The sequence below is a fragment of the Dufourea novaeangliae genome, unplaced genomic scaffold (genome assembly GCF_001272555.1).
Source record: "Dufourea novaeangliae isolate 0120121106 unplaced genomic scaffold, ASM127255v1 scaffold187, whole genome shotgun sequence".
NCBI lineage: Eukaryota > Metazoa > Arthropoda > Insecta > Hymenoptera > Halictidae > Dufourea > Dufourea novaeangliae.
In genome coordinates, this window is record NW_015374075.1 from 2,638,361 (window position 1) to 2,665,831 (window position 27,471).

The following is a 27,471-nucleotide window of genomic DNA, read 5'->3' on the forward strand; positions in this document are numbered from 1 at the left end:
GAACTATTCATGCATCAATTATCTATTGCATGCGCCCCACGTTTTTCGTTTCAAATCTTACAAGTATTTTCATAGCTATTAAAAATTCACAATCACAAATTTTCAGGACTATCTGTATGGGGCTAGGAAAAATTATTTTATACTTTTTAGTCCGTCTTAAAAACGTGGTATATTAAAAATTGTTTTTAATTTCATTTTCAGCTTGCCAAAATTGCTAAACAAGGGTAAATGTGCTATTTTTACCGCTGCCTTTATTACTTACTGTACAAAATCCCGGTTTGCATAAAGATCCGCAGTCTAAGTGTGAGTAATTATGAAAACAATAATATATTTCCTCAGAATGGTAAAGCATTCGGACATACAGAAGTTCATACGAAAGAATTTATTCTTACCTAGATAGGTCTGAAATACACTTCAAACGTTACACTAATTCCATTCCATATAACAGTATTACACCTTTAATTGTATCACGAAAACGTAGCTACGCAAAGCATATGAAATTACTTAACAAAAAAAAGCTCTCCCATGGCATACATCGAACGCTTGAACCTCATAATAATCCAATGTAAAAGTACATCCCCTTAAATAAAACGGAATTGCTTCCACCCACCTGTGTATCAATATTTATTCGCTACACCCTCGGCGATCCTTTCAGATCTTTCAAAGGGGTTTCCCGCAGTCGCCCATTATTTACACATCGTTACACGATCCACGGCACAAAAACAAACTAATAATCCACGCGGGATAATAGAGTTGGCGCGTTACGCTTGAGGTGGCGACACACGGGGTCCATCTGACGAACAGTAACGATCCCAATTATCATGAAAACGGCTTTTTTCTCGCGGAATAATAATATCGAGTGGTTGGAATCTGGAATTACGTGATGGATACGATTCCTTTGGTTGCACTCGCGTTGTCACAGAAAGATCGCACCCTTTAGAACACGTAACCCGACTGTCTATCTACCACTGATTATTTATACAGGGTATTTCATGAAGAGGGATATTTTTGCCTCTGTAGAAAATACTGAATTCATTGGAAAATTTTTTATTTATTTATTATAAATTAAAGTCGTATAGGGTAAACTCTGGTAGGTCCGTGATAGTTTTAGAATTTTTTTTAACCGCTATTATTTATATGTTCTGATATTGTCTCAAGTATGTAATTATAGGTCAGACATCATACAAATAAATAATAAGTCAATAGAATTTTACCAAGTACATATATGTATTTATACAAAATTAAATTTTCGAAACATTTTGGTTACCTCACGATAACTCCCTGCTTACTCCATGATACACATAGTTCTTGGTAGATTGTGGTATGTTAACTAATTACTTATTTCTTATTGATTATTTTATTATTAAGTTATTAGTTTATATTAAGTTTATATTAGTGTTATTAAGTTGTAATATATATATTTGCATTATTATTGAGTGATTAGTATAGTTTCATTATTATATTATGTATTATTTTATTATTATTACATAAAGCAACATTGTTTCTGGTATGTATCTTCAGTTTTTCTCAAACACTGCAATACGAAACGCAGACTCAAACAGAAAAGAAATAAGAATACGGTTATGTTTTCTACAGACAAAAATAGCACTGATGCCTTTCTGTATGATAATTTTATAATTAGGTCTTGTTAGTGTTATTTCTGCGTCATTTATCTGTATTGTTCTGGGATAGGTTGCCATCTACAAGGGAGTATAGATGAGAAGGGAAATGAAAAAATTTTAGAAGGTATAGTCAATCACAAATAATGAGATATCTCATCTTTCCCAGTTAACAAATTAATAGTGATACGACATTATCAGAATTTTCGTACATTTCAGCCACATCGACGAAGTGACATTTTCGTTACACAGAGTGTACAAGAATAAAGTGTTATATAAAATTATTGAAGTCAGAAATTATACAAAAATATACAACATTACACGAAAATATGCAATTTACAATGGTATTTGTATAAATTTAATAACAAAACTAGTATACACTCACACGCCACATGTTGTTATATCTATTAAATTTTGAAGTGAGTTACTAAGTTGTGTCTACTCATTCAATATCACATCGTATCATCATCCTCAACAACACCTGCTTTCCAACAAGCTTCACGATATTAATTTTTTAACCAATAACCCAACGTTGCGTTAATGCAACATTTCAGTGAATTTATATTATTGAATTCTGTTTTTCATGATGCAGTTATGAAAGAGGATTTCAAAAATTCCCTTAATATCTTTTTCATCACTATTTCTCCTTCTACTTACATCCTACGACGTTTTAAAATTCTAAGAAATTGAGGTATTTATAAGACTATGATAAACCAATTTTTTCTTAAATCATAGAAATTTTTTGTGTATCTTTTTCATGTCATGGGCTTCTATGACATGGTGTCTAGTATTATAATACATGTTTTATATTTCGGCAAAATAATATATAAGTAATTTTATTTACTTTTTTAATAACAAATTGTCCGAAGTTATATAAACGCAATATTTTCTTACTCAAAAGCGATCCAAAAATTGTTTTGATAGCATTTACATCCTTCTATACACTTTTATGAGTAATGAATAATTACATACGTAAAAATCGCTTTATTTCGCTGCTTGGGGTTTGGAATCGATTAACGAGCAATGGTGAATCGCTAGTTCATCGTGAGCAAGCTACGACACAAGACATGATTAATATTTCATAATAATTTTATATAAATTCAGACTGAGAGTGTAGTAAGAGGTGGAACGAGTATCATTCCTTTGATTACAACGCACGATTTCGCGGAAAACGCGCACCCTTTGGACGGCATAACAGTAGGGACGCGACGAATGAGAGGAGTCGAGCGCAAGCGTGACGTAGTAGCGTGGAACGAGAGAAAAAGAGCCACGGAAGAGGGAGTGGGGAACAAAACGTAGCGAAACGAGGGAATGCATTACGCGGTTCTACATACACGCGTGTACAGTCGTGGGCAACGCCGTTTGGTTCGCCGCAAATGAATATCCGATTGCTTCCATATACGATTCCACGTCCATGTATATCCGTTATCCGACGATACCTTCAATCGTGCGTTATCTCCCGTGAGCAATCGATGAACGTCATAAAATCGAGCGTTACTCTGTGTCACAGTACGGTCGATTCAAAATCGCGGGAGATTCGACGATTCGCCGGCGACAAACGGCATGTTGACCTCTAATGGAAATGGTCGATCTCGCTTAAGATTGGTTTGTGTCCATTTAGGACTGTCCCGCTGCCCGTGCATATAACGTTATTATCGAACAATACAGGGTGAATAGTAAATCGTAGTTGAATGGAGGAATGGACGACTTTCGGTGTATAAATGGTTGAAAATTCAGAATAAAATTTGTTCATGAAGATTTTCGTTCACGAATAATTCTTACAAGATTGCAACGATTCTTGGCTAATATGTATGTCTATTATTCACTATTTCTACATGTACTAAGTTGTTACACATAAAATGGTCGCTTTATTACCGGCACTTGATAGCATATTAAACATTATTTATTTATTTATTAATGGGTTAAATACCCTTTAGTACAAACTTATGATAACAAAAGAAGAACGTACATAAAAATGAATTTAGTAATATTAATTAATGCGATTTAATAATATTAAACAATGCGAAGAAATGACTTCTTTAATGTTGGTGGAGAGTAAATGAACAAGTTAACAGAGTTACAAAAATTATTAGCCAACCTCAAAGTACGCCTAAAACAACTAAGTTGACCATACTGACAATGAGTACGATGAGTTTTCACATAATACAGGCTATCATAACGAATGCTTCGAGATGGTACATAAAAATTTAGTAATTCCACAATCTCTAAACAGTTCATGCGGCCAAAGGGAACCCCATTCACGAAAACAATGTCCAGCAATTTTCATCCGTTTATCAAAGTTGTTAAATTAAACTGAGACAATATGTCGTCGTAGATGTGGCAAGTCGTAGAGAGAGGGTTACCAGCACGATAGACTAGTAAACGCAAAAGTTTATGCTAGACACTCCCTAAAGGAGCGATGTGCACTTGTGATAGGGTGACTAGATTATAGAACAATATTCCAGAAGGGGTCAGACGGCAGTACAGCAGAATTAACGTAGATACTGGAATTTTTTAAATATTTAGACACTCTATTAATATCACCAAGGGTTCTTAATGCTTTATCTACAATAGTGCTATAGTGTTCAGTAAATGTAAGATTAGAGGAAAAGATAACGCCCAAATTACGAATACTTCTCATAGGTTTTGTGTCAAATTTTGTGTGGCACGCTTCAAAACACTCTTTTAGGCACAAACCCACATCACAATTTTCCAAGCAATATCTCGTTTCTTTTCATCTACCATTTTTACTGCACTTTACTATAACCACTTAAAAGTTTCTTGTTATCGATATCCACTATGTCGAAAAAAGAATACAACGATTCAGTTCGTAAGTAGTGTTTACTTAGTAGGTGAATTAGTGTAAATTATAAGTAATAATTTGTGTAAATTAATAACGAACAATTTAGTGATAAGACTTTTGAAGACTTTTTTTGCTGTGTACACAAAGCATAAGCGTTTCAATACGATACGATATATGATTGCATATACCAATCAATATATAAATAAATTGAATGCCACAAATAATATATACAATCTGTCTTATCGCATCGCCGTTCCTATCAGCCCGTGGATAGGTAACTTGCATCGGCGACATGTGAAGAAAACAGGGTCTGTCTGAGTTACGGACGCCGGCGACGTGTAAAAATCGCGGGGTCGGTATCTCTTACGTCTGCCAGCGGTGTATGAAAAACGCAGGGTCCATATCCCTTACGTCAGCCGGCGTTGAGGGGTTAAATTAAGTCGTAAATTGTACAAAGACGATAGTATGTACATGTATTAATTTTCAAATGATTTCTGAGACTCTTGGAAAACCATTTCAAGTTTTCCGCAGCAATTAGTAACTCATATATTCTGTTCCTTTATACAATTAAATTATGCACATTATAACATTTCATTTATTTTAACGGCTCTGATATTTTATAGTATCTCTCCGTTCATTAATCCACTGAAAATGAGAGGGACATATCGGTGTATAAAACTCTTTGCCTCGATAAGGCAAAAAAGATGCTAAATTAATATATGCCGTTTTTAAATCGTGTTTTTAAGGATACGAGCACTTTCTTAATTGGAGTTTTCATGAATAGCTGAATGCTCAGCGAAATTTTCAGTAGAGAGCCGTCGGAAACATCCTTTAAATTTAATGTTACCATTAATTTAAATCAAAAGAATTTCTAACCTCGGTAGGTAACTTTATACATAGATCCGTGTAGTGATTTTATCTTATTTTTAATGTCAATATTTCAAACGCTATCTTGGAGCTATACAGGACGTTAAGAAAAATATGGGACACTTTACAGAATGAATTCTACATGTAAAACTATTTGTAAGACGAAAACTAAAAATGACAAAATTGCGTGCGCAGCTTCGTATCAGAGTTATTAATTGTTGAAAATATGGGCAAAATAGGCGAGAAAAACGTCTGGCGCAATGGGTTATGCATACCACTCGAACAGCCGATTCTCAGTTGATACACGTGTTCGATCGATGACCCAGTGAAGCTAATGAATGAAATAAAATGAAATGAATGAAACCAACTCGTGAAACAATTGAAGAGCGCGCCTCTCTAGCAGAATAACCCACAGTGTCAGACGTATTTTTCGCGTATTTCGCCTGTATTTTCAACACTTATGTCGGAAACAAAGCCTCGAACGCAATTTCGTCATTAATTTGGCATGTATAATCCACTCTGTGAAAGTAACCCCCATTTTGATGAACCCCGTGTAGAATATAACAAATATAGAATTATTCTTCGACCTATTAACACTTGCACATGTTTTACTTACACGTTAATTATTTTGTGAATATGATATTGCATAATTTTTACATTACTGGATTCCATACTTTTCAGAAAATTTTTACTCATACTTTTAACTACATTACATTAAACCTTCTACATATTTTGTCATATATTAATTGGTCGACTTATTTTCAGGAACAAACTTACATATACCGTGTAAATTAATCTGCACGATTCAGGGGTAAATAGATTAAATCCATTCTATAAATAATTTTAAAGTTTAAGTGTACGTAACATATTTAAAATGAGTAAACTATTTAGCACTATAAATTACTAATATATTAAAAATATTGAATGTGAGTAAAATATTTAATACCTGTATGTTACTAATATTTCAAATCTGAAATACCAGTAAACTATTTCGTTGATTCATTTTTTGTGAACAATCGCTACTGTGCACCGAAGAGTTCTGCTATTGTTTATAGAATTTCTTTTCAACTGTAGACACGTAGAGTTGCATTACTTGTGTGTCACTCTATATTATTAGAAGACATTTTTTCATTATCTGTACTAAAAGTATCCTAGTATTCAACTATCTTCAGCTTTGTATGAATAACATGAAACACACTGTCGTAAATTAAATGCATTATTTACTAACATTTATACTTAGAACACAAAATAATTTCCCACACATGAAGGCATTAGGTATGTCAATAAGTAATGCACTATATTATCTCAAATTCAATATTTATTTTTGAGGAAATCAGAAGCCTATGCTGCTTTAATGATACTTGTCCTCATTCTTCAACGTTCGCCGCCACTTTGAAAGGAAAGAAAGAGTAGAACGGTGTTTTAAATTTAAACCGTGGTACCATGTTATTAAAAAGAAATAATGGATTACTTATTAATACACCTAATAGTTACAAATTCATTACCTACACGAATATTTTCTAAAAATCTGTATCTGTAATTTTTCATTTTACAGCACAACAATCGTATTTCCATCTTCTTAACGTTAGCGTCTGCACGAGTTGACGTAATTTCAATAAAACCCTGGTGTTCGCCGTTGCGGTGATCCCTTGTTAGTGAAGTTGGTGAATTAATCTATCTTCGTACGCGTGCGAGTTCACAAACACGTGGCAGATAGGTACGTACACACGCCGAGTACGGGGCTAGGGAGCTATGTCTCTTAACAAATCAGCGAAATCGATTAACTACTCCAAGTGGTGAACTCGTAAAATTCAAGTGTCTGAGAGCCGTAAAGCGTCACGTGTGCTGTTTACTCTCGTGAGCGGAAACGTAACGGGAAAACAAACCTTTAATTAGTGATAATGCATTTCGGAAGGTAGAAACCAGAATGATAGGAGCTTTCCGCGACTTCGACGGAGAAACTATTGTCTTACCCTCAGCTTTGATAACTTTGAACCTGGTAAATACTGTTTTTATCAACACATATACAAAAAAGTTTGTGTTATCAAAAGAAGATTTTTGTGAGAGAAACAAAAATATTATTAATGATCTACGATTTCTTCTGTATACATACATTTACGTTGCATCAACTGCACATTTTTCTACGTTCTTTAAATTTTATGAAAGTGATGATATTCGTCAGCTATTGTAAAATTTGTTTATCGCTTAATTTAACACATTTGTTACTGGTTATTTCAAGGATCATTTAATTTGATTTGCGAGTTAATTATATGCCGGTCAGTTACTGAGTGCTTTATCCTTTGTAAAACTAAAAAGGATATTCATAATTGATTAACGTCAAATTTGAATTTAAATTGTTCTATGTTGATGAATGGTGTTGACAGGGAAACGGCTATTACTCCTTGCATAGATCTAATATTCGAGATACTAGTTTCATTTAAAAAATTTACTTAATATTTCTACTTATTTAAAATATATAACGAGGAAAACAGAGGTTAAGTCGGGACCCTAAGAATAAAATTTCATAACATTAATAAAACAAAAAGAAATTGAAATTCTAGTTTACTAAAATAATTTCTTCGCCAAATAATCTCTTACATGAATAGAAAAAGCAAAAAACAGCAATTTTAAATATAATTGGACATAACTGGGTACCGTACCCGATATTACCATCTGAAGCAAAAGGATTCGTCCAATTCTTCAGACTCACAACCACTTTATTACACTTTAATACACGATAAATAACATGATTTATATCAAGAAGTACTTCCTAAACATTGTCAGCAGATGTAAAGTTTTCAAATGATCGAAAAGTAGATCATTGCACTTAAAAACAGAGAAAACACCGTAACCTTAATATATTCCAATGACGTAGGAAAATTTAAAGTCGTTTTAAAAATATTAATAGGTCCTGGGTTTACCTAAGTACCCGATTTTGGGTGATACCCTTCTATTTTTGGGACGAAGTATTTAGCAATAAACGATTCATTAAAAATTCTATTTCTTAAAGGAAGCCAGAAATTATCTTCTATGTAATTACTTGACGTTCGATCGCAAAGTACTGGGGTTTGGGATCTAGGGTGAATGTGAAAATATTTGTTTCCGGAAAACCCACTTAACCGCGTGGAATGTGTCAGTACATCGTGGAAAATTGCACGTTGCGGTTGCTTGGAACTCTGTTGTTTTTGAGGAAGAATTTTGATGGCACTTGAGTTGCATACTTTCTAAACCTTCTTTACGATGAAAACACTCATCGAGGTCTCTCAGGACACTTTCCAATGTGACATCTAGACAACAATTAACGTATCGAAGGCCCACGCGAAATGTAATAAATATGATTCATAAATTTGTTGTTCACGACGTGAACAACCCTTGTGCAGCATTTAATCCCTGCTTAATACAATAGAAATCGAATTACTAATATTGCGTAGATTATTCCTAACAATAAATTTCCAAATGTTTCTTTTCCTCCCCATTTCATTAAAAATAATATGGAAAATTAGTCTAAATCCTGGAAAAATAGAATATAAACTTCTATGTGACCAAAAGATCGAAATAGATGTTGATATACTACAGGAAGTCTTCCTCCTGAAGGATCAAAAAATTTTGCATTAATGATATGATAATAGCTCCAGCTAATACAGAAAATGATAATAGATGTGAGATTGCCGTAATTATTACAAATCATGGAAACAAACGTAATTGATTATAGTTAAGGAATAAATGTCTAAGTGAAATTGCGATATTAAAATTAATTGCTGCTATAATATATAAGATTCCAGCAATATGTAAAAAAAAATTATTAAATCTATTGAACATGACGAATGGTATATTAATGATGATACAGGAGGATAAATTGTTCGACAAGTTCCTAAATCTGAATTTATTATTCTTTTTTATAATAATATGAACATAGAAGGTATAAGTGGTAAAACTCTTATATTATTTATTCGGCTGAATGCTATATCTGGTGCTCCAATCATTAAGGGAATGAATAATTTTCCATAAATTCAAATTATAAAAGGTACAACCTTGAACAAATTTATTACAAATGCATGAGCTGTAATGTATTATAGAATTTTTTCCTGTGTAATTAACGCAGAGTTGTCCCATCAATACCAATTTTTAGAATACCTCCCTTGATAACTGTCGCGACACGGACATTGCCTGCGTCAATTAAACGAGGACTACTGTACTTTGTAAGAGTTGCAAGTTCAAAAACTGCCCTTATCTTTTATTGGATTTGTCTATGTTTCCACCTATTGGTATGTCCTTTGGCAAGGCTTACATAATTTTCAGAAGAAAAGATAACAATTTGTAGAAGCATAGAAAAATTAGAAACATCGATCGGACGTTAAGAACTTGAGGATTTTCAACCAGTTTATGAACTCTAGTATACTACACACTTGTACTAGTGCATATAGTTTGTCTCTGAACTTATTGTTTTTGTTGAGAATATTTCTCATATTTGGACCACCGCAGTGCCACCTACATAATTTCCACCTTAGATTATCACTATTTCTTTCATTTGTATCCCCCGTCAGTCAAATTCGTATCACATGGCTGTTGGCCGTATTTTACGATAAGCCGTTTCACGTCGTCACTCTACACCTTCAACAATTTTAGAAGGTAAATTTATTTAAGTAATAACGTTTGTGTTTGCAAAATTAGAAATTTTGCTAAGTCAACCCAACTTCTGGAATTGCTGTGGAGTTAACAAAGATCGTAATTAAAAGCTTAATCATTTAAGCAGAAGAGTAAGGAAAAAACATCTGATATTCAGTCGTTATAGTGGTACACAAAATTGTGAAAAGGTGCCGTTCACGTCAGAAATAATCAGCTGTTCCTGCAGTATCCGCAGTTCGCTTGCGCGCTACTGGAGCATGCAGTATATTATCCACAAATATTTACACTGCCCCAATCATCAGTAACACCAGAATTTACTGAAAACAGATGCGATAATACACATGCTTTGCGGTCGATTTGCCGGGGCCGGTAATTATAATCAGCCATGTCTGCAACCATCACAACGCTATACATATGCATGTCAGTTTAAAAAAACGGCAAACGATGCAGCACACGATTTCCGAAATTGAGATATTAATGTTTCCGAATTATTTATATTTCTTTTGTGTTCCAATGCGCTTAATATCGGAAAAGATCTTTTTGGTTTTTAACTTGATTTCCTTAAATCGATGATCAAATTTCTAGATTAAATCGAATAGTAGTTTCAGAAGCAGAAAAAAGAATGTGGTGAAAGTGACAGCGAAATATTGACAACATTAGGAGAAAGAACTGACACTTTGTGTCAGGTATAATACAAAATATTTTTCGTCTGAATCGTAATCTCTTCTTATAACATAAATGATACAGTATTATTTTTTAATTTAACAGCAAATATGATTGTGGAACTCTTAAATTGTTAGGAAAATAGCGTAGTGTTTTTATTACCATTTTTACTGAACAAATGAAAAGATCGTGTAACATAATGAACATCCAGTGTCTTTGAAGCACATTTTAAATGTACACGTTATTCAGAAAAGACGTCAAATTTCTGTATATTGTGAAGAATACAAACAAAGAAGTATGAGCACGTACAAAATATATTTAACTCACGTATTACATATATTAAAGGTGATAAGAAATTACACAGATTTGATCAGGTATTATAGAGCATTAATTTTATATCACTCACTGAAACGTCAAGAGAATCATTTATTGCGGTCGTAAAAGAATTCCGTGTCAGAAAAAACCTCTAATAATAAAAAAAGTCTGTTCCGCGTCTCGCGATAAGCACGCAAATTAACCACTGCTCGTCGGTAAATTAATACCACGGAGCTTGTGTGAAAGCTGATGTGATGGTGATTGGTATTATGTGTTTTAAATGATTGACACAACTTAGTAACACACATAGATTTTAATATAAACTTAACAACGTAATGTATGTGAGTACTGCTTGTGTTCTGACTGATCGATGTGTTCTTGTTGACGGTTGAATGTGTTCTGCTGAATGAGGAAAGGTGCTTGCTGGAACTACTATTGTTCCAAAAAGAAGATAACAATAGAAAATATAAACTACAATTCTACATTCCTAAACAACACTAGCTTTCCTGAAAATCTAATATATTACATTAATATGTTAAATTAATACTTATACAGTATATTCACTAATCCTCATGAAAAATGTTACTTCTCCACTATCCGAACTATCATGTGTCTATTAATTCCAATATTGAAGATTCTACTGTGTTACTCACTAGCATCCAAAATAAAGTATATGGTGACACACGTGCGCTAAAAAAAAGTGCATAATACTATGGCAAGCAAAGTTCATCGTTACCGAAAATACAGAGTTGCGCCGACTGAAACGGAAATATGTGAAACCGTGAGCGCGTACGTCGACGTTACGCCGGATGCTAAATGCTCGCCATAGTCACCGCGCAGCACAACGCTCGATTCGACGCTGAAAGTCTCTCCAGGAGCTGGCGTACAGTCGTAAAAATCGTGAAATGATACGCGTACTTCCTTTTAATTGCAGAGGAATCCTCATATTGTTGGGCGTCCTCGACACACAGCTGGCAAAATGAATGTCTGTATCAACAAAATGGATGGCTATAAATATTGGATCGAACGGAAGGCTTCCGGGTTTATTTCTTGTTCGATGCGATTAACTCTTTCAATGGTGCATATTCAGGAAATATTAAAGTTTTGACTGCCAGGCCAGCACCCAGGAAAATTCTACAGAGACAAGATAATTTTTGTAATGAAAGGGGTACTTATAAAGGGGAACACGCTATTTTAGGGCTTAAGTCTTTGCGGTCCAAAATATTTTTGGTATTCTCTTTTGGCCTTGCATAAATGTCATATAATTGAACTACATTTTAATACGCTGATTTGATAATATATCCATCAAATTTAAGAACTATTAAAACAGCATTTATGTACGATGCAGATGGAATATTACGAAATACAGTAATGCCTCGATGAATGAGACATACTCGAGTCCGTTTCAGAGCATTCACGGCAAGGCGGAAAAGTTTCCAGCCCCCCATAAATTTGTTTTTTGCACGAAATCGAGCCTATGCTTAGTTTCTGTTTACCCTGTTTTAATTGGTTCCACAACACTGTTTTAATGGGGTTTTAATTGGAGCCCCCTAGTGGTGGGGGAATCGCAGTTGTTCGTGTCGCATTGATCGAGGGATCACTGTATCCAGAGACTACTGTAATGTTAAGTCAGTCTCGACATATGGTCATAAGGGCTTGAGGAGTTAAATAATGAGAGTAATATTGGGTTTAGTGGTTTGTACAATTGATACATGATATTTCGATTAAATATAGTACAATGCAATAAATAAAATGATTGTGTGTGAAGCCGTCGAAGATTTAGGCTACCCAGATTTTTTGCTATACTGACAACCGATCTAATTTTCTTAAGCTGTGGATCCTGAATATCGCGTTTTCTACATTGATTGCACTAAATAGGATACCTTAGACATCAATTTCCTGCAGCTGAGTCACCGATGACCCGCCGATGATAAAAGTCACTATACTGTTTATACAACGAATATCGTCTTATATATCTATACGTGTTTGTAACATGTTGTTATGGGTCACTATTAACCCACCTGCGGGCTCTGGCAATCCGTACTCTAAGGGTTAATAATGTTCAGCTGTTAGACGTTGGAACCTTTTAATGGAACACAATGAACCAATATTCTAGACATACATATTACGCTTTATTGCGACAATGTAATAAAAAAAAGTTATCAAAGAATATTTATTTGTTTTAAGTAAGCAACGTATAACGACAACAAAGCATTTCGAAAACAGATTTTTTCGTAGTGAATTCAGTCGCTTTGAGTTTAATACAACCATATAATTTTTGTTCCATTATACTGTAGAGAACGTTAAGATGGATTCCACCAGTATAAAAGATGACACTTTTATGCACATAATACTACATTTAGAGTATTTGATACGGAAAGAGTTCGATGGCTCGCGAAACAAAAAGAGGGTAACGTATTTCGACTCTGTGCTTCTTTTCGTTCTACTACTTCCATTGCTGTAAATATAGTATTGTTTGAATAAAAGTGCCATATTTTCTACTGATTCTATTCGCCATAATGTCCCCTGCATTGAAAAAACAATTATTCAGTTTCACTTAAAAACTTCAAAGTGACCTTGGCTTACTATAAAAAATATGTGTTTTCCAATGCCTGGTTATTGTTACATGTTGTCTACTTAAAACAGATAAATTTTAATTATTAACTACTTTTTATCACATCGTCGCAAACGGTTGAAAAATTGTGTATACCGTTAAATTGGACACCTTGTATACTGTTGGAGGTTAAGATTCGCGAACAGTGTTCGCAGAATGATTATCCAGCAGATCAGCAATATTATACACTCCAAATTTTGATTTAGGTGGACTGAATCGCGGAACAGCTCGATTATCATAAATACAATTAGACAAACCCTAAATGTCTGTGATATTGTTTCTATTAGGTTTCATCCTATGACATTATTGACATATTATATTTGGATAATTAGCACAAAACTGAAATTAGTAAATACAATATCCCCTTCCTGTTGTGCTAGTTAGAATATCCCGCTCGTGTATTTCCGTTAATTATTAAATTCTATTCGCAACTGTTTAACTATTCTACACAAGTAAGCAATATGACATTGAAAGACGAATTGTAGATATACCTCATATACGTGTATAAATAGGGCCATAATAATTTTAGCTGAATTAAATTATAAAATCTTGCCACGTGCACCATATTCAACAGAGCTCAACAAATCAGATTGAAAAATGGAATATTCCCTAAGAAAAATAGTAATTGTAGAATCTGAAGAATTTGTACAATTTAGAAACGTCAACTTTTATATTATGTTTCTGCATTAATGCTATTGTTTAGTTTTTTGTCAGACCTGAAGGTTGTAGTTCATTCATCCTAAAACTACTGACCTTATCAAACCAGTTTAAAAAGTGTAATGGTAAGCTGGTATATACAAATATGTATTCACAAAAGTATTCGCGCATCCCTTATTTATATGTACATTTTGCATATTATTTCATTACAAAAATTATAAATGCTAATTGTGAAGATCTACTACGCCGTAAGTGTACATATAGATTGGTGCATCTCACTTGACGATTTCAAATTACTTGTAAATTACTCACTTTATAAAAAAACATTTGAAACAAAATTTTTCTGGAATCAAAAGAGACATAAGGCAAAAATTAATTTCTTAGTACCATACACGAAGGTCATCTTCATTTTTTTGAATGTGATACCCAATACTTCTTAAATTTCTGTAGAGTGTCAAACGTTGTGTAAAAAATTATACCAAATAGAGTGTAACGACGACAGTTGTTGAGACATTAATAAAAAAAGGTTTTATTTCAAGCAATGTTCAAACTGTTACCCGTTACAGACGCAATTGCGTAATCGGATCATGAGCAGACGGAAAACTTGTAAAATCGTCGAGTTAGATGCCTCATTCTGTTTGTACATCGCGCGTCATCAGATAATTGTCAGGGAAACCTAGATGATAGTATGATAAACCACGTGAGTAAGAACATTGAGACAATACTTATATGATTTGAAAATAGGCGTAAGTATAAGAAAATATATTACAAATTATGTCGTCGTAAATTCATCGTTTTGACCTATATAAATAGCAAATTCATGTATGTATATCATTATTCATTACTATACGTAGTTTATCTGAAAGTGTCACAAGTGACATAGAAGATGAAGGGTTTATACTAAAACTGAAAGTTTACTTTACCCAACTTGTACTTAAAGTACGCAAGTAAGGTCCAAAAGTTTCTAAGCTAACGATGATTTAATGGAGGGAAATTCAAACAAAAAACTTTTATTTCGCAATATAATTTTCCAGTAACATAATATCTTTACATAAATAATAAACAACGATATTCCGTTAATTATAAAGGATGAAGACAGGTCTTTTAATTATTCTCTAATAAATCTAGGTTAACATAAAAAGTTGTCGACCTTCGTACGTACATAGACTACAATTATAAACTTTCAAACGTAATTTAGAAGCATATTTGAGATTATCTTTGTACTAATAATACAAGGTATGAAGGAGTAATACAAAACATATTCATGACTGTAAGGATTTGGTATTCCTACAATTATACATAACTTTATCTCTTTCACCAAAGATTTCTCTAGTCGAAACAAGAATAGGGACTTCATTGAAGATGAAATTTATTACTGCATCTTTATTGGAGAACTTTGTAAATGATTACTCTATCAAAGCGGACGGTTTCGTAATTTACAAAAATTGAGTGAAATCATACGTGGTTTACGTGATAGGAAGTAACGAGAATGGCCAAGTTATTATACTACTATATAGAGTCTTTAGGAAAGTACTAAAGGAAGTCTAGTTAACTCATAACCAGTACCGTGAGCTCCTCAAGAAAATAGCAAATTTAAATTTTTATAGCTTAAAAGACTGCAGTTCCGGCTTTTCCATTAACGTTTATTAAACCGAGATTCGCCGAAGAAAATATATTGGATAAGTCGTAAATTTAAATTAGTACGATTGATCTAAACGTAATATCGAGCACATAAAGCATAACGAGGAAAGTAACGTGTTGAGTCATTAATTAACGATTTATACAGTTCTCTATAACAAAAGTCTGGACGAACTATTACAGACTCCAAGTTACATAAATATGCCCACAATCAAATTCTTCTTTACAATAAAACGATTCAGTTTCATTAAACTAAACCATATTCAATTAAAAATTCTCCCAACGTTGTGCCGACATCAATAAATGAATTTTTTTAAATTGTTGCTGCTTTAAAAAATTGTTATCGTATGTAATACGCAAATGCAAAACATTTTGGTGTGATACAAAACTTTATCTCGTGAAATATGGAAACGACGGAATATAAATTACAGTTTGAATTGTACATTTCGATTTAAAGCGTTTCATTTGCCCAATAAAGTGGTTCATTCAATATACCTATTTCCAAATATTCTATCGCGGAACGTATTATTATTAAATAAATTTTCGGAAACGAAATTGCAATTTCTCTTTCTCCAATTATGCAAATAGAACTGAAGGTGAATTCATATTCCTCGGTAAATAAAGTTCCTTTCTAATGAAATGATGTCGTGTATCAAACATTGCCAAGTAAATTATCCATGAAAATTTTCTGATCAATAATACGCTGTATAAACTCAATAGATGAAAATTAAACAATTAAATTATTTTTATAATTTGAGAGCGATACAAATTTTCCAAGGAAATTTTGTCGCAGAAAGATTAAACGTTGCAGATCATTTTAAATAAACTGTATTAAATGCGTATGTTGCAGTTCGGGCATAGTTTATATTACTTTAAGACCCTCCTTTCAAAACGTTTTGAATGGTTCAAAAAGAAAGAATTTCAATACAATTTTAACTGAAGTTTAATATTGCTCTAAAAGCGAATTGAATTTGAAAGTTTTCTGTTGTGGAAGCACTGAGCATTTTAAAAGCCTTGAAAATCTAGGGATTATTATAAATAATTGACGCATTGCTTTTGTTTTAATTTCAGGTTAACTGAAGTATAAAAACAAAATGTATGTCAAGTTGATCGGAATTAACAGATTATAATTCTGTACAGTTCGCATAAATGGCAAAAACTTTTCTTCATTACGTTTCATTTTAATTTAACAACCTCTAATTTTCGTCATGCTATAAAAACAATTTAAGAAATTCTACACATTTGAAAATTATATTAGAGACAGCCATAACCTTAATGTGTTCAAACAACCATTGTTTCCGCCAACCTAATACAAAGAATGCAAAAACAATGTTTTATTGGCAATATGATACTCCGTTTATTTAAAACTATTCCATCCGAAAGTGAATTCATAGACTTTTTCACGTCTACGCTTATTCACAAGCCTCTTAGTTTTCCTGTAAATAAAATTTGTAAACAACTATTATTACATTACGTTACTAGGGTTGCTTTAATATTTCAGAATTATAACTTACCACTGCATATAAAAAATTTATTAATAGAGTTTTAGGTAATAATCGTTAGTTCCAAAAAGACTGGTAAAGTGTTAATATGGTTTTAAAAGTAAAACTTTAATAAGTAAATAAAACCTAAGATTTAAAAACTTCTGATCAATTCAGTATATTAAAACCGTTTGGGTTCTACATTTACAATCTTTTCCATCATAATAAATTTACTTAAAAAAAATTACCCAAAATATATGACGAAGTACATAAATTCAAATTGAAATCATTTTTCATCATACTCTATGAATTTCCCAAGCTTTTGGATTGTATATATTATATATATTATATTATATTGACCCCAATAAATTTGGATTGTAGAATCCAAATTCTTCTGAAAACTTTTAGCACTATTCTCTGTACAAAAATGAGTAAAAATGTACTACAAAAATTAAATAGAATAATGTCATGAAGAAAAAAGTGTACTCTAAAGGAAAAGAATTAAGCATATGAGGGATAATAATTACACATTCACTGCTATCATGAATAAAACCAACAAAACACGTCAAGCCTCATACTTCTTTTGCACGCTTATAATTAATTTTAACGAGTTTACTTTGAACAATAACTTGATCAGGAAGTTAACAAAAGGGAACTGTACAATCTTTAGTTGAATAAAGATTCGGAGTCACCCTTATTTGCTGCGAGAGCCCGAAACTGCTCGAAGTGCTTTATCATTCGCAAAGTCGCTTTCCCCGACTTCTCCTCTCTTAATACATAAGTCGAGCGGTTGATGCACATCGTCTCTGTAACAAATACGGCTAACTAAGCGCAAAAGTGCCGCGGCCTCCGCGAAAGCTTATTACCCGATGTTTACAACCGCGAAGAAACTTGGCCGACGTACACGTCGGAGAATCACACTTTAGGAACTACGGGGGAGAAGTTGCGCGGCAATTCCGACGACCATACTGAACCGTTTCAAACGGGCCTTGACGACCCCTGATCTTATAATTAACCCATTTTGCTTTGAAGCTTTAATATTCAGTTTCGAGACGAAAATCCAGCGATTGCAACCCCAACACAGGAGCCTCAGTGTTGCTAGACAGACGCATGCATTACCAATCACGGGCACGAAATCAGACTTCATAATTCCGGATAGAGTGAAACGTTATTGCATTGTGTCCAAAATTGTTACGTTGAGTGAGCAATAATTTCAGTTTTTCTGGTTTATGACATAGGACAGTTTAAGGTATTTTACAATTAACATCAGTCTAATAAGACATATTATCAATATTTTACTCATAACTTGTACCGAAAAAAGTATCGCATTAATAATATAGATACCTACTTATATCGAAGAAATGAATACAAAGTTCTTTTTTATTAATATAATACATTTTAACCAGAGTTGAGCAGAATTTTATTCGAACAATTAAACAGTTTATGAGATTAAATAATTGTTTGCCAAATTGTCGACTCAATCAGGAAGAAGTATTATTTTGTTATAAAAATTGAAATTTCTACGTTTTAAAAACGATTAAAAATGACGAAGTACTTTTTAACCTTTTATTCGTTATTTAAAACTCTATATCTAAATAATAAATTTGCCCGTCTCTGATTTCAACGAAGATTTATTTTATTTAATGAACATTTATTAACGAATTAATATGACTAGACAACAACCACCTTCACATTCAGTAGCTTTCATATCGATTACTCGCTGCATTCGATACGAGTACATATACATATATCGCAACCGATAGCATTGATACTAAAAATACTCGGTACCGAAATGGAAGAATCAATTATTTAATTGTGTTTACTTGGATCGGTTCATCCCTACCCATTCCTAGAATGCGGATTTTTATGCAAAATAACATTTTATAGAATAGTTCATAAAGACAAGAACAAAAGTAGGAATTTTTTTCTTCTCTTAAGTATCTCGGTAGATTCAGAATAAAATAAAAAACTCGTTGCTTCTGATGAAAGTTTTGTCTGTTATTGGATTTCACAAAGCCTTATAGGCTATAAATCCATAAAATCCGCAGACTACTCATCGGCATTAAAGTTGATAATTGATATTCAGTTTACCTGAAATTATTACCGTTAATATTTAATTATTATTTCGTAAATTTTTAGTAGGAATAACGGAACACAGTATACATTACAAAATACACTACCGCGTGTATTTGCCTTCCCATCGAAGAAAAGTTTACTTGTTTCCATTTTACAGTCCACTATGACAACTTTCAATAAATTGTCATAAACTAAGCTTACTTCATAGCATTTATTGTAAAGAAAACTAATTCTTTTGTAAAAGATTCAGTTTTTAGTTAAGTGAATTTAGTATGGATGGGAAAATACATATTCGTCATAGTGTATGTATATTCAGTTTTGGTACATTGATTTCATTAAAAATTGTCAATAAAAAATTGGTGTTACTTAACCCAAATAGCACTAAAACGTCATATATACGTCCGGAGAACGTACGTTCCCGGAATACAACTTTAACATGTGAATAAACCAGCCTTTTGATACTTTTAGTACAAGATTTATACCACTAGTTTAAGCACTCGAAACACTATATCGAGTCCTCCAAAGAAGGATTTGCATACAATTTAACAAAGCACTAACGCAAGATTGTCATTCTTTCATATCGTGCATTGCAGATAATAAAGGATTCTCTACCAAACTAAATGCATAAATTATAAAGCGAATGAATTATCCTAGAAAGATAACAAGTTTATTATCTTATCCCCGCCATCTTACCCCGTGTGGTTTATGTGGATAAATAATATCAAAATTAAATTGAGACAGCAAATTCATTTTAAATTACTATGTGATACTCAATTCTGCACTTTTACAAACGCCAAAATTTACCTTTATTTAAGCTCATATTCACTAATTTACGATGTCAAACTGTTATAAGCCACACGCATGAAATTGTGATTACGTTCTAACTTTCTACTGCATCATCTAATGTCTATTTTATCATACTATACTATATTGCCGACTGATATGCAAGGATAGCATAACAAAAAAAATAGGCATGTACCAGCAATAGAAGCGAAAATAACATCCGCCATCTTACCCGATCTCTCCTAATTAATTTCTTCGGTGAAAATTTAATTTAAAAAATCGTCACTCTCTTTTAGTTACAAAATGACGTTAAATTTTCGCCTAAAATGTAATCACTGCCGTCATGGGCGTAGCCAGGTTTTCAGTCAGGATGGGCCCAAAATATTAACACGTCGACTGCCACAGTGAAAAAAGCCGTACGTGGCCAGACACGCTTTATTAAGTTTTTAAAGTCATAAATCGTCGAAAATGTTTGTCGAAATCATTTTATTAATAGAGGCTGTTGGTCGTGTTTCAAATTATACTGCAATATTAAATGTTACGCAAAAATTTTATAACTGGGATGTAGGTGGTGGGGGTAAAATCCAATTTTTTTCTTGTAGCGTGGAGCAAGGACAATTTTTTTCCGTCTTGGAGGAAAACTACGCTCATGAATACCATTTCAAATGACACGTGATACACAAATTTCCGGTGTTAGTATACTGGTTTCCCCAGAGGATATCAATCAATCAGGTGGACGATATCACGCTCGAAAAACTTTATTCATTTAAACAGATTAGCAACGAAAGCGCCCGTTAATGTTTACCTCGAAATATTAAATTACGCGATTATAATTTATATGGTTAAGTAACGGGCGTATCAGTCAGTTTGATCGTGTATCGCATTCAGATCACCGGGCGAAGTGTATGTATATTCATTGGCAAATTGAGGTAGGTAGTCGCTCACGCGTTCGGTTTGCGAATGTCTAGTTAATAATACGTAAGCAATTACGGACCTGTTGTTTATTAATGCCCATCGTGTTACACTGTGGCGATTATGACGGTGATGCTTTATATTTCGGACGTGTGGCTGTTCATTAGGGAACGTCAATATTTATTAAGCGTACCAGGTGGATAACAACGCCGCGCTGGCAGTCACAAACATCACGAAGTAATCGGATAATGTCTAAATAGAGCTAATAAGAGTCCACGGAATACAATGATTGGTGGTCCATTGATCTGCCAGAAGCCTTCTGAAGATACGATCGATATCACAGGTACGGAAAATGAAATTCAAAACAGAGACGCAATTTTCTGAATCAATTTCATTGACGCCTTTTATTTTCATGCAACATGGTGAATATGCCTCAAGCAAATCAGAATCACTTGTAAATATTGTGAAACAATAATTCAACTGTGAAATTGTGTAATATTATCTTCAGAGCTTGTTTAGGACAATTGAATGATTCTGGCAATAATTTACAAAGAAATTTAGAACATGCGTCACTAACTAAAGAAGAATTCGTGGAAGAGGTCACACGATGATTTGTGTGTAATCGAGAAATATTTTAAAAATTCAGTGTTAAGTTGCAACGGTTTCGTCGAATGGTTATATATATATATATACGATTGAAACTATTACTAACTAGAAATTAGATGTTCTATTCTATAATTTAATGCTGTCGGTCATCGGTAGATTTAATAATAGAGCACTGATTATTTATCCCTCATTTCCGTTAAAGTAAATATTGAATTTGGTAAAGACTAATATATTACTCACTAGGGCACATAACCTTATAAATTCATTGACACTGTACACTTTCATAAAAAATATCCTTCCCTATCGTCTTTGTTACCTTCACTCAAAAGCATTAAAACGAAAAACTACATCAGCCTTTTGTTTCCAGTAAGTACAAAAAGTGTTAAAATATGGCAAATTATTCGTAACCATAACAGTAGATTATCTGATACCAAGTATAAAAAAAAAGTAAGTATATTTGAGGGAGTAGTCCCACTCGGGGGCGTCATTTTTGTCATTTTCCGTACATATTTGTTCATATTTCAAAAAAGCACAGTAAATTTTTTTTTCACTTATCTTTTATATTAACAATATTATGACATGTTTTTTGCAGTGTATCGCTGTGGATGGCTGCCACGATTCACGTTGTATTCATCGGGAAAAAAATCAAAGATGAAAAATCTATTAAATTTGCAACTTGTTCAAGCGTTAAAAAGAACCATTGCAGATATTAAAATAATGGTAGTTCCCATAATAGAGAGACGTCTATTTTATATATATGTCAAAGCTGAAGTCGATTGATTAACTCATTATTGAAGTATCGTGGCAGCCAATTTGGAAAACATGGTTTCGAGGAAAACGCATTTACTCGTGAACCGGTACACCGTTCTCCGATGTATGGTTTTCTTAAAACCGTTGTAACTTCGTCATTTCAATGAATTGAAGCATATCACTGTGGGAGCAAAGTTTCAAGGCTGTTATACTTTAAGAAAATACAGTAAAGAAAATCGATTTTTTGACCCCTCCCTTAACGAAAATCTTATAGGAAAACGCGGGACGTGAGAAAAGCGTATCCCAAAATGAAACAAACAATATTCCATAATTAAAGTTTAATATCCTGTTAAACAATATCAAAATAATTCCATTTAATTCCAAAATTAATCACTCCTGGTGTTCCCGAGGGGTTTGAAACACTCCAGCCACGCTTATTGTTTCACATCAAAAGCTCTTTGAGCGACTTTTCATTAGACAAGTGAAGGCAAAGGGTAAAGGTGACTTGTACCGACGATTCGAAGTTACGGACTTCCTTCTTTCCGCAATTAAATACTCGGAATAGGTGGTATTTAATTAACGGGTTCGCGGAATGTCATATTTATTCGGTGAAACGCGGCAGGACGGTGGCCACACCTTGATGAGAGGGGAGAAAGGCTGCCTTTGCTCTGGCCAAAGTTTATTCACACCGGCAAGAAGATTTAGGGGGACATTAACGCAGCATTGTTTCACTGTTTCAGACTTTGGCATAACTACCGGCCGGCAGGAGGCGCAATATCCCTGCGCCTTTGTTTATAACAGCAACGAGACAAGGAACGGAACATTCGCGTCGCCGAATTACCCGGGCTTGTATCCACGTGACACCGAATGCCACTATTTCTTTAATGGCCAGCCGAATGAACGGGTCCACCTTCACTTCCATTTCTTCGACATCGAGGGAGTGCTGCCGTAAGTGTGAATTCTTTAATGTTTCGTTTGAACCGTTGGAAACATTAGTGGTGTACGTCAATAAATATGCCCTTGAGATATTTAGAGGTTTAAAACAAATCTTGTAAAACCCTTCCTAAATTCCTATACTCATACTGCACCCCCGTGAGAAAAGTACCATAAACATTTTCAATTTCATTTTATTGTGGAAAATAGTTTTTATTAATTTTTTTATGACCAAACGCAGGTAGACAACGGTCGCAGTAATTGTTGTATCTTGAACCATCAATACGGTTGACAAACCATCATAAACGAGAACTCCTAGACAGGTGCACATCAAGTGTAAAATACTCACTGTCCTCAAAATAGTTATTTATTATCGCTGAGCTTCAGGAATGCTGGAAAACCATACACACGCCAAGCCCAACTAACTTTTTGTACCTCATACTATCGTACACACACGCACACAACATGCAGACTTATCCGCGCCAACAAGTGACTACAGATACAAACATCAGACAGAAAACATTCAGCAGTCAAAGAAAACACATCTATCATTCAGACCAAACATAATTAGTTCACACATACGTATACATCACATTTGTTACATTTATTGAAGCTTGAATGTGCTACCGAGTGGTAGCAAATTATTCAAAATCACATCCACTCTGCCTTATGATATTAATTTATCAACGAACAGTAGCAAATCGCAAGCATAATGCGAGCGTCGCAACAAATTGCAATAAGTTGAAGCCCAATACTTCCAGCAAGATGGCATTAGCGTTACTTTGTTTAATATATGAAATGCTACGTAATGAATTAGTTTCTTTTCGCTCTCCTGAAAAATTACGTGTTTTCGACTTGTGACACTTTCCTTGCAGGGATGCAATATGAGTAAATCTGGATATACTGATTATATTGAGCATGAAAACATTATAATTAAGTGAATATTATGAGTATATGTCCTGAATATGCTGTGCGTATTCGGATATACTGATATACTCATCACCCTTTGTTGTGTTATATTAGTGAAGCTTGACGTACACCACTTATGCACAACACAGAATGAAGTTAGGGCTATCTTCCTGTGAGAACGAAAATTCCAAAATTTCCTTGAATTATTAATGCTTTCAACAACTAATTTTGTACAGGATCCAGTAGTATTAACAAGACAAACGCATATGAGCTGATCGCTCGTACAAAAACAAAGCAGGAACTATGTTGTAAACTTGGTGTTAAGAGACATCAGATCGATAGTAAACAAATAATTCTATAATTTCGTTATGGTTTATGAAAAGTGGAAGTAGTCAGCGATGATCAGACACCTTGATTAAAAATTAGTTTTCTCAAAACCAAACTCTGTGCATACAAAATAACTTACTTTATTGTAAAACTTTATTTATTTCCGAGTTGTTTCTATGTGGACACTGTTAAAGTGTTTGTTCATTCCATGACATTTCCACTAACTGTCAGAACGAGAATGTATATATTCACATAATATATGGTCTCCTTTTTCTTAAACTGTGACTAATAAATATCAATTTCTTACGTGTTACACTCTTTGAATGGAATGATCAAATGCAGAAAAATAATATTAGTAAAATCAATTTATCGGATGTATCAGTGCGTAACATTATAATAAAACGTCAAAAAATTAAGTTTTCTTGAGTATAACAGAACCTCTAACAAAAGAATAAGGTTCTCCTTGATTTTCTTTCTGATAATTTTTCCACTACATTTTCCACCAATTTTGCTGTCTAAAGTTAGGCACACCCTGATTTTCGTAACATAGATAAGAATAGTATATTGAACATGGGCGTAGTCAAGGGAGGGAAAGGGGGCACTTCCCCCCCCCCCTGGACGGAAAAAAGTGGTTTTTGCCCCACCCTACAAGAAAAAAATTGGATTTTGACCCCCCCCCCTCTCTTTCCAGAATTATACAATTTTTGCGTAATATTTAATATTGCAGTATAATTTGAAATGCGACCAACAGCCTCTATTAACAAAACGCATACATTTTCAACGATTTATGACTTTAAAAATAAAATAAAGTGTGTCTGGCTACGTACAGCCTTTTTCCCTGTGGCAGTCGATGTATTTATATTTTTGCCCCCCCCCCCCGTCTGATAACCTGGCTATACCCATGATATTGAATAATTAATAAATCAAGTAAACAATATAGGAGGTATAATACTTCATTTTAAAGCTTTAGATTTTATTTTTAACCACGTTGTCGCACTCAGAAATAATTAGTAACAGTATCAAATATATTTATAAACTTTATCTGTAGAAAGCCTACTATATTAAATCTAGATATTTCCTCAATTCGTTTCACACTCGCTACAAAAAAGATATACTTCTGCGTGAGGGGAAGTGGGAGAAGCAATAATATTGAAAATTTAATAAAGAGGGAACTTCCAAACAATATAAAAGTGCAAAGGAAAGTACGTATCGAACGTTCAAGCCGAGATAAACCTACAACTCTATCGTGGCTGGAATTCCACGTATCAATCGAACTCGGTTACCTTTTCGTCACTCAACAAGACGAGGTGAGACAAAGTGAGCATCCTTAGTCGACTAGGAGTCTACTGAAGTGGAATCGATACTAGTTCGATTGGTTTCCTGATACAGTTCGACGTCCCACTAAATCAAACTGCGTCAGGCAAAGTTTCGAGCTGCTCGTTCGAGGACGAAGACGTCCAATGGTGTCCAGTAATTGATAGACCGAAAGTCCATCAAAATGTGTTTACGGAACGCTGAGCTGATCGACGAATAGAGCTGATTAACAGGGGTATTAATTACCGCAGAAAACCGGAACGTAATCCAAGCATATACGGCACTGGGGACGAGCGGAATCGAAATACTATTACAAGAAAAAAAGAAAGGAATGACCTGGCCACGTAACGACCTAATTGGATCGCGTTAAATCACCATCAATAACCAGTTTTAACGGGCCGCTTCGTTCATTACTGGGGAACCGCTAATTAGTCGTGTTTTGCCAATTTCTGTCGAACTTTTAAACAATCGCGCCCGGAGGAAACACGAAGTAGGTCTCATGACTTCATCGATCCGGCTTGCCTGAAATTCGGCCTATATTTAATATTTGGAAGTCGGTCAAAGTTTCTACGAGAATCGTCTTGGAATTTAAGCGAGAAAATTGTCACGTGAATTTAGGTTCTGGCAGTGTAATTCCTTGGCTTTAATCATAAGTAAACTTCAGATTTTAAGCATTTATGGAATGTACAATCGAATAATAATATATGCTTTTAAGATATATCGATACATTTTTTATTTAATTTTTCAATAAATATGATACATTTCTGATTATATTCAGACTTTATGAAAGAAAATAAAAATATATCAGTTTGCATAATCTCTAGAATTTAGACATAAATAACATGCGTTTCTTATTCGAGTTTGTTTTGGTGTTAGAGACAAACAGTAATTGACTTTCACTTTATACATCCATTGTTAATTTTAATACACCTATGTTTTAAGTATCATTCATTTAATTAACATTCACTGTTATTATTGTAATATTCACTGTTATAATTGTAAATTGTTAAAATCGTCTAAATATCCGTTATTCCACTGGGCATAGAAGAGTATCACATGACATTTAAAAAGAATAGAGACAACCTCAAAATCTCCGAAAAAAAACACTCCACCTACTAGAAAATTATTACTGGTATGTTATAATCCCCTTAATACCGTATAACTTTTATAAATACATAAAGTTCCTACATTCCTCTAAAACTACATAACGGTGATATTCTGGGTGGTTAAACTGATTGGTCCACCCTGTATAACATAACGACTGCTGACTTGCATTCAGGCCAAAAGCAGCTACTTTCAGCGTTTCCTATAAGGCAAGTAGCTGTACGTGTATTACAGCAATACACAAAATGACTACTAACTGGAAATAACCTTTTTTTTCATAGTTTGTGTGTTTTCCTTAACCTTTAACACTAGAACTACCAAACAAGTCAAAATGACTTGTCAATACTCTCGTATAACGATGATGAAAATGTTATACCAATACATTTTCTAAGATTTTTGGAACTTTTATTACAATATGAAAATCACGAAATTAATTAATTCATAAGTTTGTAAATTTTCAACATTTTGCCATGT

At 33.6% G+C, this 27,471-nt stretch overlaps 1 protein-coding gene across 1 annotated transcript in view; it reads left to right on the plus strand.

The window, feature by feature from the left end:
- LOC107190523 (suppressor of lurcher protein 1-like) overlaps nucleotides 1-27,471 on the plus strand; it is an 89,841-nt gene that overhangs the window by 55,890 nt on the left and 6,480 nt on the right. Inside the window, exon 4 of the mRNA XM_015579332.1 lies at nucleotides 23,151-23,358. Within this exon, the coding sequence (XP_015434818.1) occupies nucleotides 23,151-23,358 (208 nt within the window). The remainder of the gene's footprint in view (nucleotides 1-23,150; nucleotides 23,359-27,471) is intronic.